We start from the raw sequence: 20,132 nt of genomic DNA, 5'->3' as shown, positions 1-20,132 counted from the left end.
TGTGCATGAGGAGTACCATGCATTGTATTTCAAAAGCAGGTGTGATCTTTTGCTTTTTAACGTAAGGGATTTCTTGCATTTTAGCCAAATTGCTGGAGGCAAGCCCCTGACCGTGGAGGTGGCAGGAGTGGAGTACATGAATGATGACCCTGCCATGACGGACGTCCTTTATGCCAAAGTCCACATGAAGGATGGATCGGACAGGTGAGTTCCCCACGCTCCTTTCTTTCATTCCTCCTTGATGTGCCGCGGCAGCAGTAGCGGTGTGCCAGAGAAACCCTCTGACCTCTGAAGCTGGTACGTACTGCTAGCAGTCCTTCAGCCAGCAGTCAGGAAGATGAAGTCATTCTTGCTTCCTAAACTGGTTAAGGCGGTGATGTGTTTGCTCTTTAAATCAGTCACTGGTGATGCAGCTGAAAGATGTCATTTGTTTCTGTAGCAGTCTGTCAGATTGAATAATGGTGTCGTGGCTCGCGCGGTGGTAAGATGGCCAAGGAGATACTCCTGAGATGACTTAGAAGGCAGGACAACTTGGCCTCTGCTGTCTAGTTCCCAACATGCAATCCAGATTAATCTGGACAGCCTGGCGTATTCTGCAGCACTTAATTATTCTTAAAACCCAGTAACACCAGAAGGTCCTCAGAAAAGCATGACTTGGTTACAGAGTGGATTTTTGTGTCTAAGCAGCCTGGAACAGGCGCTGGGTGTGAAATGTCTGTCTTCTGAGCTGCTGGTATGAAATCTCGAAGCCTGGTGGGTGTCAGTGCGTGTGTGTGTGCTGTTCGCCACTGTGGCTGATGGCTTTAGCTCTACAGACGGTGCTGCCCGGGATGTGGCGGTGTCTGGACAACCTTCCTCCATCTTGTTTTTGACAAGTACGTCACCAGTGGCAGCACCGTGTTTTCCCTTAGTGCTTTCTGGAAGACTGGGGAAACGTAAGAGCTGTTGTACTCCGTGCTGCCAGTTGTGAGATGGGTGCAGAAGGGCGTAGGGCAGTAGCCAAAAGAGCTTTAGCCTTCTCTCTCTGAGCCTTAGCCTTCTCTTTTTCTGGCAGTGCTGCCCTTTTGTGTCTGTTCCCGTTGCTAGAGGACGGCAGGAGCTAGCAGGGGAGCACGGAGCAGTGCAGCTGGAGGAGGGAGGCTGTGAGCAGGGACTGGCTCAGGGAAGAAAGAACATGTTCTGGCATCTCCTTTCCCCGAGGGCTGAGACAAGGAGGGCCCTCTGCTTAAAACCGCACTTTGGAGGCTGTGTTGAAGTAAGAGATCGGAAGTGGGATAAGGAAATGGGTGGGAAAATGAAAATGTAAGAATTGTTGGGAGGCAGTAGGAATTGAAATCTTTTCCTCTTCTCGCCTCTTCCACTTTGAAGTCTGTCCTGCCCTGAAAGAGGTGAGATAAAACAAACGGGGGTGGGTGGAGAACCAGGACAAGCTAGAGATCAGCCAGGAGATAGAAGAGAAGCGCAGGGAGAAACAAGGCAGAAGCACTCAGAAAGACGAGACGGAGGCAGACACTGGATGACCCAAACGCCCTTCGGTAGGTTTGTTGTAGAAAGCGTCCAAAGTGTCAGCTGTGAGAGCTGGGGTATGGGCCTCTCTTCTCCTGAGTCACCGAGCTCTGGATCATCTCTGAGGTGCAGTGCTTGCGAGTCTGCTTGCATCTGAAAATAAGTCTGTGACCTGAGGAGCTGGTAGAGAGATCCTGTAGAGCCTTAAGTAGGGCCTAAAGTGGACAGTGATGTCTGCCCGCGTCTGGGGACCGCTTGAATTATTGGTACTAGCACTGTGGCCTGCTTCAGATGCCAGCTGTATCCGTTTTGCTGAGAACCCACTTAGCCATAATGCTGGCAGAAAATGCTGATGGGTATTAGGGGTGGCAGAGCTGCTTTTGGCAGGGGGGAGAGATGAGGTCTTCAAATCCACCTTGCCTTGAAACTGAAAACGATCCCTGCCCGTCCCCCCGAGAAAGGGCTCGTCTCCTCTGTCCTTCACAGAGGTCTGTTAGCTGAGGTTTTGGCCAAACCCACATCTCGTGCTTTGCATGCACCTGGAGGCTGCCAGACTTCTCTTCCGCAACACCTTTTTTGCTTTTTGCATAGCAGCCTGCTCAGAGAGGGCCAAGTGATTTTAAGTTTTTATCCTTGGCCCAGGCCGGTCCTGCCCTCACCTGCATATTAATTCACCTGGCACTTCTACCCTATGTAGTTCCTTAACTGTTAGTGAGCATCCAGAAAATGTTTAGCTTTGCAGAGGGGAAAGAAGATATTTTTGTGTTGATGGAGAGCAGTGAAAGCTTCTTTTCCTTCCTTTAAGGTTCCAGCAGGCACAGGGTTGGACAAACGGTGATTACAAAGAGGGGACAAATTATGATCCCTCCAGAAAACTCTGCTTTGTTTTCTGGTCTGCTAGACGGATCATTGCTGAGCAGCTCCATGCACCTCTTGCCTGCTAAAACCTGCTGTGCTTTGCTCAGGGAAATGGGGAAGGCAGGTAGAAAGCAGAGTTTCTCAGCTGCAAGGCCAATACTAGAGGAGAGCGGCGGCCACGTGGCTTGCTGTGCTGGATCAGACTGCTGCAGCCCATATTTAAGAGAGGTGTGTGCCTTCCTGTCTCATGCAAGACATCTTGCTAGCTCTGTGTAGTTCCTGGCAGGGCTGAGGGGTGGAGTTCCTTCCTGATCTTTGGATCATCTTGATCAGCTTAAGCTATAAAGCAGGAGATTTGATTTACCCTGACTTAGCTTGCATAACTGCAGACAGAATTAGGGGTTGGCAAGCCCTTCTGCACATATAATGGCTCAGACTGAGAGAGGGATCATGCTCTGATGCCTCCCACATGGCAAATAATTTCCATTATAATTCATTCTAATTTGTTTTATTTCCTTGATTAACTTTATAACGTAATAAAGCACCATTTTCACTTGAGCTATTCTCTGTTAATTTGTTTTAGTATTGTCTGTAATGATATTCATTTAATCTTTGTCGTTGCTAATTTTAAAAATCACTGAAGTAAAGCCAGAAAGTGGTAGAAAACCATGACAATTGGTAGTTTGAGAGTCTTGAAATCGTCACATGGGGGCTGGCAGCCCGTGAGGGGCAGTACAAAACCCGCAGTGGGGTAGGAGCTGGCATCCGGAGCGTGGCAGCCCTGGGCTCTGGGGGCCAGCCTCAGAGAGGCCACACTCTGCCTCTCCCGCTGCAGCAGAGATTCCAAAGTGGTGGCACCTGGTGGAGCAGAGAGCTGTCTAACCCCTCGGACGCGGTGAGAGAAGCCCAAATTCTTCTGCATAGAGTAATAGCCTCTTGCCTTGTTTTCGGGGCTGGGAAGCTCTTGTTTGAGCGCATCCATGCTGCTTTTGGTAAGGCTGGGGCACTGCAGAAATTTTGTGGGGGACAGCAGCGGCCTTGAAGTTCCTTCAGCTCTTTAGACGTAGGATACATGAGCGCATTGTTCCGATCACCTCCCTGCTCCTGCTGCTTATCCGAGGACAGGTCTGTCCGCAGAGCCCGGCAGCCACGGCCGCTTTCATCCCAGACCGAGGCCAGACAAGAAGGCGGCAGTAAGTCCTTTGATTCTGCTTGCTCACTAGCTCTGAAGCTGGAGCATTCACCAGGACGTGCTGTCTGGGTTTGTGCCCTCTGTCACCACGTTCTGGGCTCTCCCAGAAATTAAGCCCACTGACTGGGTTGCTTATTTGGGACAGAGAGGGTTCGAGCTCCAGCCCTGTGCACCGTACAGGTCGCGGTCCCTGAGCAGAGCAGATCCTCCAGGAGTCAAGGTGCCTAAGCCCCCCGGGGGTCTGCAGATCTTAGCATTTGTAAGGAGAGTCACATCGTGTTTCCTGGCAGTAGAAACATGCATCCTTCAAGTCCCAATAACATCTGTCACTGAGAACAAGCTCTCTGCTATGCTAAATCTGCCCTTCTTCATGGAATATTTGCAGCAGAAGCGATCAACGAGGAAGCTTTGCAAAACAGCCAGAGCTTTTTGCATTAGAACTGAATCCTGATGGCTCTGTTCGCTTTCCATCAGAGGCTAGCTCCCTTTCCCCATGTGCGTGCAGAGACTTCATTTCACACATGCTGCCCTCCCTGGCTGAAAAGCGAAAAGCTGACGACACAGGGCTTTCTCCTTGGTTTACATGGCTCTGTTCTTTCTCTTTTTGCCTTCCCAGATTGCAGGTGATCTCTGATCAGCTGGTGGAACGGTTTGTGGCCTCCGGCCTGATGCTTAAAGAATGGGATAGGGTGAAACTGCATGCCACGGTCATGAACACTCTCTTCAGGAAAGATCCAAGTGGTGCGTATCCCTCATCCTTACTGAGAAATGCATTTAAAGTAATCCCACTGATCAGGAAATGCTTTTGTTAGCTTTTATGTTTGCTTTTTTAATTTTGTGATTTTTCTTAATCTCAAGAATACCTACAAGGCTGTGGGGGGACGTCAGTAGATAAAACCCAGAAGAAAATGAGAAAGCAATCAGCAGAGCTGGAGAAGGCAGGCATGCTTTGAGCACTTTCTGGATCTTTTCTAAGATTCTTTGTCATAGCTTCGAAATCCCTGTCGCCCAGTAACACTCATAAGAGTGCTAGAGAGGAATGCGTACCATGTGAGGCCTTGGGCTCTCTGTGCCCCAACGTTAAATTGAAATTCAGTAACAGCTCGATGTGCTGTGCTGACCTTTAAACAAGATGAAAATGTGATCCTCTTTGGTCAAGTTAAAGATTGCCCATTGGTTTAGGAACGTGATTCCGGTGTCTGTCTTGTTAAATCAGATTCAGACAGCTACGAGGTTGAATATGAGCTATTATTGAGTGTATAGTGTCTGCTGTCTCTGCCAAAAGATTGTCTGCTCTAGGAGTCTGTAGCATCGTCCTTATCGCGTTACTTTATAAAGCAGCCTCAGATGCATTGCGTTTAGGGAGGGGCAGTATATTACAGCCTTGTTCTCCGTGTGCAAACACGCATATGCTCTGGCACTGCTGTGTAGTTTGCAAGCCTTAACAGCATTTGCACTAAAGCTTTTTGTAGCTTTCTCTGGCGCAGTGGCCTCCGTGCAATGCCGATAGGTTATATCGAGTATTCTCCAGTTACTGCCTCTCTGAGACTCTGTACGGACAGTGATAACAGCAGATGGTTTGTGTTACGGTTTTCTGGGCACCCAGCAGCAGACTTTGGGGATGACTGCTACTGAAGTCAGATAAGCATACTCAGGCAATAGAAACTCTGAAAAGGTGGGGCTTAGCTCTCAAATTGAGCCCTGAAAACTGGTGAAAATGTGAGCCCAAAGTGCTGATGTGGCTCTCTGTTAGGGGAGGCACATGGGCAGCTGCGTCTCGCATTATGAGTCTATATTCTGAACAACCCCATGAGGCATGTGAGGCATTCAGACACAATGGCGAGAGCATTACACAGATAGCCATAGAAGTTGCTTTATATTCAGTACAGGATTTGAATAGCATGCTAGATGTGAGTGGGACTTCATAGTTAATGCTGGAGATGAAAAAGAAATATTGAATATATTCACCGAGTGAGGCAGAGGTCCTGTGGAAAGAACAGATCATGTACTTAAGGATTATATAAAAATCCAGACATGCTCCAGGGAAATGGATCTAAGACGTAGGCATTTGGCACTTGCTATAGGCCTAGGTTGCTATTCTTAATGTCTGTGTGTGTGGCTGCGTGCCCACCCCGCAGAAGCATACACACCACATGTATGTGCTTCCCGGAGCAGGCAGCAGAGGTTTGTATAGGTGCTGTCCGGATCACGCCTGGCTTGCATGCTTGCGTGCTCAGTCTGGTATTTGGTGCTGTTCCAGGCGAGGCAAGCGCTCACAGTGCTGACTCTCACCCTGGCAGGATGTGGGATTAAAATCAGCCAGAGGGAAGCAGATGTGTTGCACTGAGCCATCAGCCCCACAGAATCACCCTAGCAGTAGCTATGATTTAGGGTCTTTCCTCCAGGTAATGTAGGTGATCCCGATAGAGGCACCAATTCCTGCGTATTCAGCCTTGTTCTCTTTAAAATCAAAGTGGAAGTGGTTTTTTGCACTAAGAACTGGGCAAAGATGATTTATTAGCTGGCAGCTGACTTTGGGGAGGGAGAGAGTGGGGGGTGAAGTACAGCACGCACAGTTCTCCCATCTGAAGCTCATTCTGGTGGTGGCTTTTCTCTTTACAGCTGAAGAGCGAAACAATACAATGACTGGTAAATCATCTTTCAAGGAACGGGAGTCGTTTAATGGCCGAAATATCCTCAAGGTCAGTATGAAACAATTAGGGAAATTGAGCCAGCTGTGGATATAGTATAGCCAAAAGAGGTTGAAACACCTCTTCAAGACTGCTTTTGTCTTAGGCTTATGGGATTTCCCGGGACGGGGGGAGGGGAATCTGTTTAAAAAATAAACAATCCAGATCAGTCGTAATTGGGAGCATTACAGTATTTAACAGAAGCGTTCTTAAAGCTGGTGAGGCTCAGATCAGGAGCACGAATGCTAAGTGGGTGTTCATGTTGTCGTTTACTTCGCTCATGTTTTACCCTGGAGACTCAGGCTCATGTCGATTCTCAGCCCACCAGAAAGGAGTACTTTGTTGCTCTTGTTCTACTCACTCATATATATTTATGAAACTAAAACTGACTGCCATTTCACTTACTCTTTTCTTCTTTTTTTTAATCTCTGCTATTGATTTGCATGGTTTTGCTCTGGAAAAATAGCAGATAGCAGTAGGGAGTCCCACCAGCGAGGATCTGAGGGCTTTGGCGGTGATCAGAGGGTAGGAAGCAAGATCCCCCAGACCGTGGAGGTGGGTAGGGCTCGAAGGGGAGCATCCTGCAGCCTCCCAGGCTTTGCCAGCCAGGGTTGAGGCTGCAGGCAGCCTCTGCTGCTCATCCAGATGGCAGTGTCAGACTGGTGCTGTGGTGCTTGGCCCCTGCAAGTGTCCAGGGAGAAAAGACAAGCACAGAGGAGTAGAAATTGAAAACACCACTGGGTTGTAAGCAAATCTGCAATCCTCATTGTGTGAGGGGATTTGTTGCAGGCAGCTATGATGAGAGGGAGATGGGACAATGCTTGAATACATTTGGGAACCGATAGAAGATACTCTGGCAACAAAGGGATATGAGAGAGGATGCAGGCTGGGTGGGAGTTGGACAGCCCAGAAGGACTTTAGGGCATCAGAGGAGGGAAAGGGTGTGCTTTATTTGTGTTTACAGTTTTGCTGTATAATGTATTAGGCACTGGATGCACAGGGATGTGAAGGCAGGGAGTGGAACTGATTGATCTCCTCTGCACAGAGGACAAACAAAGGGACAAAATCAGGTTAAGCTCTCATTGTCCTCAAACGGTCTGCAAGCGCAGTGTTATGACTCAGCATCGCCACATGTTGAGTGTTCGGTGTGAGACTGCAGTATTGCAAACTGAAGCAGGAAAGCCACAGACGTGGTCCCTTTCTTAATGTGATCTGCGAGTTTTGGTTAGCTCCCGGTGTCTGAGAGCTAGGCTCCAGAAAGGGAAGGTGGTATATGTCGGGAGCCCTGAGTGCCTGCAGGGACTCAGCTTTCGAGGCGTACGCCCACGTTTCACTTTGCCCTTGCTCCTTTTTCTTGCCTCTGTTAAACTTGTCCTCAGACTTTAGAGGCACGTAAAATCAAACCATCAGTCTTCCTTAATTCGCCTCATTCAAAAACATTTACGATTTGGAAGGCATTAACGATGCTCCCTCTACTGGTCACACCATTTGTGGACCGCGCTGTGGGGTCTGAGGATCCGTGGGTCTGGTACTGTGCGGCGCTTAGAAATGCAACTGCCCTCCCTCAGATGGCTACTTCTTATTCTTGATGCTCTCTGAAATATGAGCCGATGCATTTTTAAAGCTCCTAATTGATTTTGTACTGATATAGCCAAAAGAGCTGCTGGCTGTTTGGACTGTTGATAATTACTTCAAAGCATGTCTTGCCACAAGAAATGTCATCCTTCTCTCCCACCTCCACTACATTTCCTAACCTGCTCGCTTCATATTTCCCTTTGGTCTCCCACGTGCCTGCAGCAGAACGCCCGTTGGCATTAATTAATTACATGAGTCATAAATAGCTCCAGGCTTCTTACCAGAGGAGCCCAGCCTCAGCCAGCCACTGATGCATTCTAGCATGACCTTGCAAGGATGCACCAGTTCCCTCCCAGCCCTCTTTTATATACATTATTTATCTTCTTCTCAGGGAGGCTGCCCTCTCGCAAAGTGGCTTCATTAACTTTTGCAATATGATCTAAACGACGGGCTGTTAATGAATATGGCTGCAGTTAGGCAGGCTGGCTTGCAGGCGCCATCCCCTTGTAGGTAGAGCGATGTGCTGCGTGTGTGTTTCCAGGCGGTGGGACTCCGCAATAGCTATGTTGGGTGGCCGTGTTCCCACTTGGAAAGCTGACAAAGCAGGGCTACTGCTAGGAGGGCATAAAGTTGGAAAATTCGGGTTTCATTGCTGTCGTTCCTGTTGTGCAACTACGACCGGCGCTGTCGGGCCAAAGGCTTTGCCTAGCAGAGGGCAGGACCTGAGCTATCAGAGCACAGAGCACGATGGAGACTCCTTGGCTCTGCTGTTCCAGTCTGAGGCTCCCCGTGGTCAGAGCTGGTGTGTGTGTGCAGATGCGCTGGCAGCACATGTTTGCTGATAGCATGCCTGCGTTACCCCAGGCTCCAGCTGGTATTTTGCTTTCAGCTGAACTAATCGGAATTTTATTTAATAATCCTTTGTTCTACCCGTTCCACAGAGTTAAACATACACTCCTATTTGTGCTAATAAATGGTTGTGCAGGCCGGTGCCTTCCCACACTGCTCAGAAAATAGATCCTGTAGGATGAGTTGCATTCGGGAGTTTAAATTACTTCTGTCTTGAAGAATATCTATGAAAAAGGCTCCCTGGCCTAGCTGGTGCTGAAAGCCCAAGGGAGTGTGTGACCCAACAGCTGAGTGATTTGTGTCTCTCACAAAAGCACTAGATGCTTTAGCTTTGTGCTTGTCTAGTCTAGTCCCAAGAAGCTGGGGATGCTTTATGCACCACTTCATATGGAGCAATATGTATTTCTTCTAGGGTGGCTAGTGGCTAGCTGATCAACTCCTTTGAACATCCGAGTCACGTACCGAAATCTTGCTCCGGTCGGGAGCAAAGTGTCTCGTCTCTTTGGAGAGTGAAGGGAGGGGGCAGCAATTCACGGCTGAAAGACAGCGGCAGCTCCTTCCCCGTGAGAGCAGGGTCGGGCCGGGCACGCAGCCGGGCCTTGAAGAGATGCTGGTTTGGCAGCCCCTCTGCCTTGCCTCCTCCTGTGTCCCGGGCGGTGGCTGCGTGCCCTGCCGTCGCAGCTGGCCGAGTGGCACAGCGCTGGCACAGAGGCGGCTGGGGCAGCTGCCCGCATCTCCGGAGACGAGGCTTGGCTGCCTCCGGGCTTTTATTTATTTCGCTTAGTGAAAAAACTAAGGCTGTGGTGAATAAATAAAAATGCAAAGAAATGCAAAAGTACCACCTGGCCAAAATTTTCTATTATACTTTTAAAGGAAAGGAAGGCTTACAGTAGGAAGAAAACCGCCTGGACTCTCACTGGGTTAAAATTGAATGATTTGTGACTTGAGGTCTGAGGAGTAAGAGAGCAGCCTTTGCCACATTCGAAGAAGAAGGAAGCAAATTTTGAGTACAGAAAAAGATGAACCCTGCCGCTTAGCACAGATCTGTGCATTAACAGCTTACAAGATTAAATATTGAGGGAACAGCTACTGAGGTACAACAGCAGAAAGCTGCACATCTTATGTCTTAGGGCATTAGGGGAGACTTTAAGCTGGGATGCAAGACTGGGAACTGGATCAGTCGAGGCAGTGACACATGCTGCCATGCCCTGGTCCAGCAGCGGGAGCAGAGCGGCCGGGCTGCAGAACTGCTCCGGGAGGGCTTCTAGGTCGGGCAAGGCATAATTCGATGAGGCTCCTTCTCTTTTGAGGCCTGCATACAGGGTATTAAATTATGGGACCGTATCTGCTTTCACTTGGAGCGGGGGGAAAGTGCATTTACTGACTGATATACCAGGGCTGCTGGAGAGCTGATCATAGCAAAGAAATCTGGTAGTGTTCTCTGTTGTCATTTCTGTCTTGCTGGGTAAGAATAGTGCAGTGGCTGTGGTATGCAGTAATTCAGTTTAAGACATTTGATGCAGTGCCATATAGAGAGATACAATGAAAAAGAAAAACCTTGTCCTGGATAAACCCCCTAACCCCTCAAAATACCCCAAACCCACCAAGCACTAAACAAATTAACATCTGCCCCTGTGTAGAGCCACCGTTACCAACTGCACTTGCAGATGAGGAGTGCTTCTCGTGTTCTGCAGCCTTCGGTACCCAGGCCTTTTCTGTGTAACTTTTGTTAGTGAATTTAAGGAAACAGAGTCTTCCCCGATGTATTTTTAAGCTGAGGTGAAATCAAAGGGCCAAAGAACCCACGTTAGGTGAGATCAAGACTGCCCAGTGTTCGGAAGGGGTAAGAACATCTTGTTATCCTCAGCGAGGTGATATAGGTATATATCCGAAGTAGGACTGGCAGCTGGAACAAGTACGTAACGGGAGGTGGCTGCTTGGAAAGTTTAGAGTTAAAAATACCAGGCAAAAATCCACTGGGGTGAGAACAGACTGAATAAGAGATTGTGGTGCAACATCACTGTATCAGAAATAAGCCAGTGCTTTCCTCGCCTTGGTTTTACAGAAGAATCAAAAGCAGAAATGAAAGGCTGTAATGCCGCTTTGCAGAGGAGAGGATTTTTGCCTTCAGTTCTGATCCTGCCATTATCGAGGGATACTGAAACGATCGAGGGGGCTCAGCAGTGTGCAATTAGAGCAACAGTGGGATGGGAGGATGTGACAGTTGAGCAGATGAGACTGGAGATCAACATTTGTATGATCTTGGGGGAAAAAAACGGAGATTAAATTGGGATTGCCGTGAAAACGCTTTCCTACGAATGATATTCTTCAGGGAAAAAAAGGCATATTCGCGTTATTTGCATTCGGTGAAACAGGAATCTGAAGTGGCATTTGAAAAATCAGACTAGACAGTAGAGGAAAAATATCTTTGTTGGAGTGATTGGGCCTTGGAGCAGAGCAACGAGGCGGCGTTGGAGGTATTGAGAGAAGGCTGAGACGCCGCACTGAGGAGAGCGCAGTGCAGGAAGTGCAGAAGGTTTGTGCTAACTTGCCCGCGTGTGACAGAGATCTGTTTGGTGACCTTACTGTAAAGGGGAGAAGCCTCTTTGTTTGCAGAGGTGCTCAGCACCTCTCTGACTAATTTTAGCAGGAACTGTGAGTGCTGGAAGAGGGAGGATTTGCTGAGAGGCTTATAAAGTTTCTGAATCCTCTTGCCCCTTCCAGGCAGGGCTGCCTGCACTGCCGCAGTCCCCTCCAGCCCAGCAGCTCAGCCATTTTGGGGGTGCTGTGGGTGCCTCTGCCTCCCACCTAGAGGGCATCCCGCCTCCTCATTTCCCTGAGATCGCTGTTCTGCCACCAGCCAGCCGAGACAGCATCACCTCTTTGATCTTAAGAGGACAATTTTTCTCCGTGGAGCTGGCAGGGGTTGAATTACAGCGGTGCCTTAATAGAAGACAGGGACCCAGCACATTAAGTGCAAAAAAAAAAAAAAAAAACCAACCCAACACATTGATTAGCAAAAGTAGGCAGTTCATCCCAAAGGTGCCGTGACCCTTCTGCCAGATAATTTTCCGGGTCTGTCCGAATTAATTTACTGGCTCCAGAGCTGGGCTCCTCCTCTTGGCGGTTTGGTGAGCGTAGCGAGTAGGTCACATTGATAGGAGCTCCTTGTCCTAGTATTCCCGGATGCATCTCAAGCCTCCTGGCATCTCTGCAGCAAAGCTGAAGCCCAGCTCTTAAAAACTGTTGCTGCATTTGCTATAATAGGCAGTGCTAGGAGCCGCGGGGATGAGGCTTCTTTGGAGAAATGCAGTGCTTGATTATTAATTTCCTTAAACAAGTTGTACTGTAAATCCCTCGTGTTTGAGGCATAGCAGGGTCTGGGAAGTTAGCGGAGCCTTTAATGTGCTGGAGGTTTTTTTTTATTCTTGTCTGAAAGATGTGCAAAAATCCGGTAACCTCCAAACGTCCCACTTGTATTTGTTTCTTAGTTTGCAGAATGCCTTTCACCATAGCAACTAGGGTTTGATTTCCTCAAGCGCATGCATTTTCATGGATTTGTGGCGGGGGGGAATGGACCCAAAACCCTGAGCTAAAACAAAGGTTTTGCAGCGTGGCAGTGGCAGGAGCACCGCTAGATTTGGCTTGTGAAGGAGGGGGACCCTGGAGGGAGAGGATCTCAGCTGAACAAAGGCCCGCACCTGGCCCCAAATAGTTTTATTTGCAAAAAAATCAGGCCTGACAGATTAATTTAGCCTATTGCTGATGTCACCCTCCCCACTGCTGCATCACCCTCTGGCAGCTGAGGTGGCTTTGCTCCAGTTTTATGAAGAGCTGTGGTTTCGCATGGCAGCAGTCAGAGGAGAAGGATCGGCTGCGTCCATGTTCCCAGAGCTCAGCCGGAAACCTCGTAGCCTTCCCACCCGTGGAGGTCAGAAGGGTGTTATGGGCAGTACGAAGCATGCTCCTCTTAGGTATGCAGATGAAACCCAGCTAGGGAGAGGCAGGAAAATTGCACATGTTAGTAGGAGGGAACAGAGCTCCAAATGCTCTTGAGAAATCAGGCAGAAACAAATGGGCTGCTGCAAACAAGGGCAGGTCCAGGAGGGAGCGGTGGCATCGGTGCAGGACGGAGAACTGCTTCGATACCAGCCCCATGGACCGGGGTTTGGGTTATGGGGGACTGCTCCAGAGCGCAAGCCGGCTGAGTCGGTCTGTGGAAATAAAAGAAAGAGGCAAATGTCTGTAAAGTAAACCTCTGACTATGCTTAGCACTCAGCGCCTAGCTGAAGTATTTGTCCAGTTTTGGGCACCGTGGATGGGTGCAGAGAGCCCAGAAGGCAACAGTAAGATAATTGGAGGGCTAGAAAATGTCTATGAGCTGAGGCTGAAAGACTTAGAGTTGTTTTGAGGCGAATAAAAGGAAGGAGGAGGACAACACATAGGAAAAACTCTTTAAGCATGTGAAAGCTTTTGCCAGTAGTAGATACTCTATCCTCCATGCTCTGATGGTAGGGCAATAAATAATGGGCTTAAATTGTGGCAAAAGATTAGGTGTTAGGAAAATCTTTGTAATGGGAAGGATAATAAAGCACTGCTCTAGAGGAGCTGGAGAAATGGGGGTCCCGGTTGTTTTGAGGGAGCAGAGACGTTAGTCCAGGATCTGCCACCAATGAGCCCCTCCTGCCTTGGAGAAGGAGAGGATGGTGGAGCCGATGACCTCTTTTGGTCCTTTCTTCAGCTTGTCGCTTTATGTTTACTACATGAAATATAGCAAAACACCCATGAGATGGCATTTGTGAACATACCAAAAGCTTCTTGGCATTTACATGGCATTTACTTTGGCTCAGTAAAATAAAAATATAAAAAAGAAACCTCCCATCCTATACGCCTAGGATATTTCTCCCTGAACTCCATACGTGCTTCTTGCTCTTACATTGGTGGTACTTTTCCAGATGAAGATGGTTATATTGTTATTGCTTTCCGAGGGATGGCACCGGTGATTTAATCGGAAGGGCTTTTCCTGTGTCATAGAGGAGATACCCCTGACTTGCATCCCGTGTTGGGCTTGTGCTAACCCAAGATGCTCACTTGTTTGTAATTTCAGGTCTTAGTGGTTCGTGGCAAAGCTTGCAGATATAAACGTCTTGAGAAGTAGCAAGCTGAATGCGAACGATAAAGGAGTTAGTGCTTTGCTTATGGTACAGATCAGCTGTGCTCCCGAAAGATAGGCCGCTGGGACTTTTATGACCAGATTTTCTCCCTCCTGAAGTCTGCATGCTTTATTCTTTCTAAGGGAGATGAGGTGAAAGGGCCTCTGCTGCCACCTTTTAAAACCTGCCAGAGGTTGAAAGGATACGAGAGGGGAAGGGCTGTTCCTCCCGTTATCTGGGTGGAAGGACTCGATGCTATACTGGTGATGGAGAGACACTCCAGAGCCAGCTGCACGCTTGCAGAACAAAACAAATGATCGATCCGCATACGCCCACCGAGCTTTGTGGCTGACGCTTGGAGGCCTTGGCGCAGGCAGCGTGCTCGTGGTGACGACCCAGATGACAACCGCCTTCTCTCTCTGCCCTGCCTAGCCCTCTCTTCCACCCTTGCCTTGCGACTCTGCACGACGTCTTAATCCTGTAACGCTTGTGCAGTAATGGAAGGTGTTGGATGCCCGGCCAGCGGTCCTTTAAAAAGGCATGAAAAGGAAGCAGTTGCTAATTTGGAGAGGAGGTGGGGAATGCCGGGAAGAGCCGCCTCTCTGGATGAGTGCCTGTCTACCTGCTTTTCCTACGCTTCTCGTGCATTATTGCTGGCAAGCTTCCAAGCACAATTAAACCTCTGACAGATAATCATTGGCGGAGTGGTGTCCAGAGTGAATAATACAGGAATCAAATATTTCTTTCTTGGCACCAAACAGTTTCAGAAAACATATTTTGCAAGTTGAAAAGAGAAGGAAAAAAAAAAAAAATCTATTAATTGAACAAACTCCCCAGATCTTGACACGTTGCCCGGTTGTGTCTCATCTTCTGGGAGCCACCAGGAGATTTGGTTTGGGGTTTGTCTGTCATAGTTTGGGGGAGGTTAGGTCACAAATGGAAAGGGTTTTGGTGCATTTCTCAGGACGAGAAAGAAGGAGCTCTGCCAGCACATACTGCAGCCTGGGAACTGGGGCAGCTTCTGCCGTTTCGTGCTGTGGAGGTAACAGCCTTCTGTAGACCATTGGGGTGGTCAGCAGGGAGGTGTTGGTAGCATAAATCCGCAAAGCCGAAACGGGGCACAGGCAGGCTGGCCCTTGAGGCCCCTCTTTTACCAACAGCTTTCCATTGCTGAACTGTGTTCACGAGTCAGCCCGCCGAGGAGCGGCAGAGGCGCCGCTCAGACCCGAGAGGCCCTGACAGGTCTGTGTGGGAGGTCGCAGGAGTGAGGCGCGTTAGGCAGGTAGGTGGGATCCCAAAAGCAGGATTGGAGGCTGTGGTTCATGCAGCAAAGGACGTTAATCAGAAGAGCTCCGATGGATAGAGTTTGCTGGAGTTCAGTGGACTCTTCTTAGAGTCCATCAGTGTTTCTGAGAGTTACTTTCACATTTCTAAATCTCTCTATTTTTTTTTTTTTTTTTTTAAATTTTTAATCCATCCGTGTTTTTTGCCATCAGTAACTTTTCCCCTGTCAATCCTTTTTGTTTAATGCTGGTATCAGCTCTGTAACACAGCAGGTTGCCAAAGAGTTGGCACCTTCCCTGCTGCAGCTGGCATGGGTACTGCAGTTGTGCTTTAGCCAGACGATTTGGAAGAGCGATTGTTCTCTGCTCTTTTGCAGTGTTTTCCGTCCCAAGCTGGGGACGCGTTATACAAGCATTAATTCAAATGTATCATCCCTTATGAGATGGAAAGGTAGCCTGATGTTTATTTGGGCAAGTCGCAGCTCATGGTCTGATCCTGTCTGGGTCCCTCCCCTCCCTTGGAGTGTAAGATAGTGCAAGAAGGGTTCGGGGTGTTGGAGTCGTGCTCTGCTGCAAGTACCGCCAGGAGTATCCGGGGAGGGTGCAGAGAGTCTGAAAACAAACAGGTTTCATTGCTCCGTGTTGAGGCACCTCTTCTGAAACGCCGCTTAATTTTTCTCCATGCTTGTCAGTGGGTGCCTGGGATTTTGTTTGCTTCTTCCCTTCCCTGAAGGGGATAACAGCACCGTAGCACGCTGATTTCCCACGGAAAGCAACCTCCTGTCCCTCCCGGCTTTCCGAGTTTGTTCCTTCATTCACCGCTGCTCCCGATCAGGACACGCCGGGGGTAGCGGCTGCCGCCGGGCGAGCTGGTGACTGTTGTCACTGCGTGCAGAGCAGATGAAGCTGTAAAGCCTGCGGCTCCTCTGAAGCTTCAGTTTAATCTCCTGGTTTGAGCTCTCTCTGCGCTGCTGTCTGCTGCTGGACCCTGATTCCCAGCACGATCTTGCATGGCCACAACGCTGGGTTGCCTGTTAAAAGCGATCCTCCTGCACAAGTTCTCCCGTGGAGGCAGAGATGAGTGGTGCTCAGCCTGTTCGCATGCCTTCCTGGAAGGGATCTTTTGGTGGATAAACACCTTCAACCCGGGCGAAACAGAGGAGAAGGGATTGCTGGCATCCCGTCCTCAGCATGGACTGCGCAGCAGGAATGACAGTGAGCTCGTCCGCAGCCGTAGGTTCCCGGAGCTGCGAGCCTCTTCCTTCCCGCGTCTCAGAAGTTGCTAATTTCTGTGCTCATTCCAGATACGGAAAACGGGACGCCCCCCCGCTCCAGCTCTCTGCCGAGGGCAGCCGGGTTTCTTAGGCTGATTGGTCACAGGCTAATGACATTACATGCCTCTGCTCGCCCGCAGCGCTGATTCACCGGGGACAGTTTTGTACTGTTAATCTATAATACCCCTACCCTAAGGCACTGCTTTCTGTGGCTGGAGTTCACAACAAAGCGAGCTCCCCGCAGACTGGGGGGATGTGTGTGCGTGCGTGTGTGCGTATGCATTTTATCCTGTGATAATGCTGCTCTTTGGTGGTAGTTTTTAATTGCAAGGCATTGCAGTGAGTTGTTGTTCCCTCAGCGTTTCTGAGCACCGAGACTCTCGGCAGAGCGGCTTGGACTTTTTATTAATTCAGGATGGGTCCTTTTTGGCTGACTACCATAGACGACATAAGGCTTTAAAAACTGATCAATAATCCTGACGGTAGCAGCAAAATCCAGGCCAGGCGGCGTGAGTGCAAGCCAGAGATTACGTGAAGGAAGTTTTAAATACCTATTACTCCCTTCCCTTGTCTGGACTTATTTTGTCCTCCCGCTGCCCAGTGCCTCTCCAGGCAAAACCATTAATATTTCTCATGCTTGTTGAGCCCATGACAGGTGATTTAAAAGCACCGGTTTGTGTTGGCATCTCCGCTCTTCATAACCGGAGCTGAAAAGCGTTGCTGCTGTCCTTACGTGGATTAGCGCCGTGATTTATTACTGTTGTTTCCAGGTTTGAACACAAAGGTGCTGTCTCATTCTGGGAGGGTTGTCTGTGGGAAGCGAGCCCCCGAGGATGGCTGCTTGACAGATGCCCGTGCTCAGGAACACAACATCTATTAGACACACGCTTTAACTGCTTCATCGAGGAATCGTCCTCCTTTGCATTTGTTTCTACAGTGCTTCAGTAAAACCTACTTTACAGGCTTAGGCAAAAGGGGGAAAAAAATGCGGAAAAGAGGCATCCTGGTTTTGATCTGTTGCTCTGCCTTTGATAAGGAAGTTGTTGTGGTTTGGGGGCTGAAGTTTGTACTAGCATTTTTGGCTCAGGTTTGCAAGGAGCGAGCGGTTTGATGTGTGATTCTTTCTCTCCCAAAACAAGTCTTCAACCTCTGTCTTCCTTCAGAAAATGATTGTCGCACCCAAAGGGAGACCTGCTCTGTAACTTGTGGGTAATAGAGGGGAACGGACCTCGGAGGAAGAAGGGTTTCCAACATCTGAACGGAATTGTCTTAAATGAGAGAAATTGGAGTGTTAGAAATGACAGGTGTGCTGCTGGCTTTTCTTGGCTTAGAATAAATAACTTTGGGGGAGAAATGGAGAAACGCTTGCTTTCTGGGAGCTACCGCAGGGCTGCCTGCCTTTCATCGTTACCTGTGCGGTTGTGTCCTTGGACCCAGCCCCCCAGAAGGGCGAGGGAGAAGGAGGAGCGCTTGCACACGTGGGCCTACGGTAGTTTGCAGGCTGACATGTGAAATATGGGATATCCATGGACCAGTACGCTCCATCTCTCGGGGGCTCGTGGCTTTTGGGAAAGGCGGCATGGCTGCAGTCCCTGCCATCCCCTGCAGGTCCTGGGATGCTGCTGCGGGGAGGATACTGTGCTGCTCTCTAGGCACCTGCTTCCTCCCCGTGGGAGATGCTGTGTCCTTCTAGGCATCCTTGCTGAGCAGTTTCTGAGCCTTTGGCTGTGGTTTGAAAGGCAGGGTGCATCTCTGGCACGTTTGCTTAGAGGTGCTGGGTCTGGGGTTAAAAGTTAACAATGCTCTTTCCTTATTTGGTTCCAATTTAATTTGGGAAGGCAGCAGGGAGACAGAGGGCACTTAGTCTGGAAAGTGCTATTCCCTTGATGGGAGTTAGTAGCTTGCATGGCGTGCGTGGTGTTGATTTCGTAAGCTGACCTTTACCTCCATCAGGTTCATTTTCATTTATAATATTTAAAAAAAAAAAAAAAATCCCAACCCCCAACCTCTTATTTATTCTTCAGGCAGCGAGGACGTAAATCCTTCAGCGTGTTTGGATTTATAGAATTACTGCGCTTTTGCTGAGCCTCCCGTCCCACTCCAATCAAATGACACGGCTTTCGGTAACCGTGCGGGTGATTGCGTTTTTCCTCCCCCCGCCTCCCTCCTCCTGATCCGCGCCTCCTCGTGCTGCCTGCAGCCTTTTTGGGGAAAGGCGGGCCCTTGGCACCCATGGGAAGGGACAGGAGGGGGACTAGGCAAGTCTAAGGGTTATCAGCATTTGCGCGTGAAGCGTAACAACCTCCAGGTATCTTCTTTCCTGGCTCAGAATAAAAAATGCTAAAATGCTTTTATAGGAGGCATTTCATCAGCTGTGCTACAGGCCTCCTCCGAAACCGGAGCGTTTCCCTGGTGGCTGGGGAGAGGGGGGAGATATTTATATCTTTCTCGGCTCTGCTTGGCTTCTCCCCAAGGTAAATAGAAGTGAAAGTCCAAAGTAGAGGCTTGGCCTTCTGAAATCTCTTCCCGAGCCCCCGGGGACCCGAGCTCAGGATGCTTTCATGACGGGAAGCCAGCTCCCGGTGTTTCAAGGGTCTCGGAGGATGGTGTTTGAAGGGCCTCCCTCCCCGCCGCCCGAGGCAGATCTCGGCCGTACGGTGGCTCGGCTGTGATCCCCACGCCTGACATCCGGTGGCTTCTGTCGTGGGAAGCCTCAGGGAGCAAAGAAGCATCGGTGAGAAGCTGGCTTGAAACAAGAGCAGAAAAAAATGTCTGTGGTTGTCCTCTAAATCTTGTAGCATGTTTACTCTCAGAAAGTACAGCTACATTACCAAAAATCAATAGTTCTCGCAGCATTCTCCCTGGGAAACACACACACGCTCAGACACACGAGAGGTGGTAGATCTTAAAAAAAGCCAAGGGAATACAAAGTGCTTTGGTACAAGGGTTTTGCTTCACTTTTAGCAGTGTACAAATGGAGGGCCCTTGACATGGGTAGTGTCTTCTGGGACTTTCTGATTGTCTTTCTGGTCTGACGTGCCTGAGGCTGTGTGAGGCAAGAGGGGCTGGGGGGAAGGTTTGTCTCATTAACTAATTTTTGCTTTGAAGTACATGTGTTTTGTAAGGAAAAACAGGTTGTGATGTGCAGAGATAATATAAACAAGTATTTGAAAGACTCTTCCTTTGGCTGTTTTGTGTAAAGGTTTGACTTCCAGGGCTGCTGATGGGACCGGCACATCCCAGTGTTTCGTTTGTTTTCTTCATGTTTGCTAAGACTTCATTCGACAGAAATAGAATGCATCTCGTCCCCCTTCTCTTTTAAAAAAGTCCTTTTCAAATCCTAGTGTCTCCTTGCTTAGCAGTGCACCTACCACTCCCTCCATTAGGAATGGAGAGAAATTATTTCCGCTTTTCTTGGGTGGAGAGTACTCTGTGAAGGAAAGGAGTGTCGATATGAACGACCATTTTGACAGAGACGGGTGTTAAGGTTTGGGGTGAGTGGGCACGCTGGCGGCAAGCACTGCAGCGAGCCCTGGAGAGCTGGAAATCATCCTTCCTTCTCAGATCAGTCAAAACAAAAAAAAGAAAGGAGACCAACCCCTTTTTACTTCCATCTCTTATTAATGAGACATTTTATCCTAAGTCCTCTAACATGAACTACACAGGCTTTTGGGAATGTAATTAATCTTTAATTATATAAATCTTTAATTATATAAAATGGAGTTTGTATGGCTGTAGTCATTTCTCGTCTC

The 20,132-nt window shown here is 49.0% G+C and overlaps 1 protein-coding gene across 1 annotated transcript in view; it reads left to right on the top strand.

Moving 5' to 3' along the window:
• Window positions 1-20,132, top strand: part of ASCC1 (activating signal cointegrator 1 complex subunit 1) — a 36,771-nt gene that overhangs the window by 13,769 nt on the left and 2,870 nt on the right. The window contains 3 exon segments of the mRNA XM_050898933.1: window positions 85-204; window positions 4,173-4,297; window positions 6,179-6,258. Of these exon segments, the coding sequence (XP_050754890.1) occupies window positions 85-204; window positions 4,173-4,297; window positions 6,179-6,258 (325 nt within the window).

The sequence above is a fragment of the Gymnogyps californianus genome, chromosome 6 (genome assembly GCF_018139145.2).
Source record: "Gymnogyps californianus isolate 813 chromosome 6, ASM1813914v2, whole genome shotgun sequence".
NCBI classification, from domain to species: Eukaryota; Metazoa; Chordata; class Aves; order Accipitriformes; family Cathartidae; genus Gymnogyps; species Gymnogyps californianus.
Note: the sequence above shows the minus strand (reverse complement) of the source record. Positions and strands in the feature narration are given on the sequence as shown.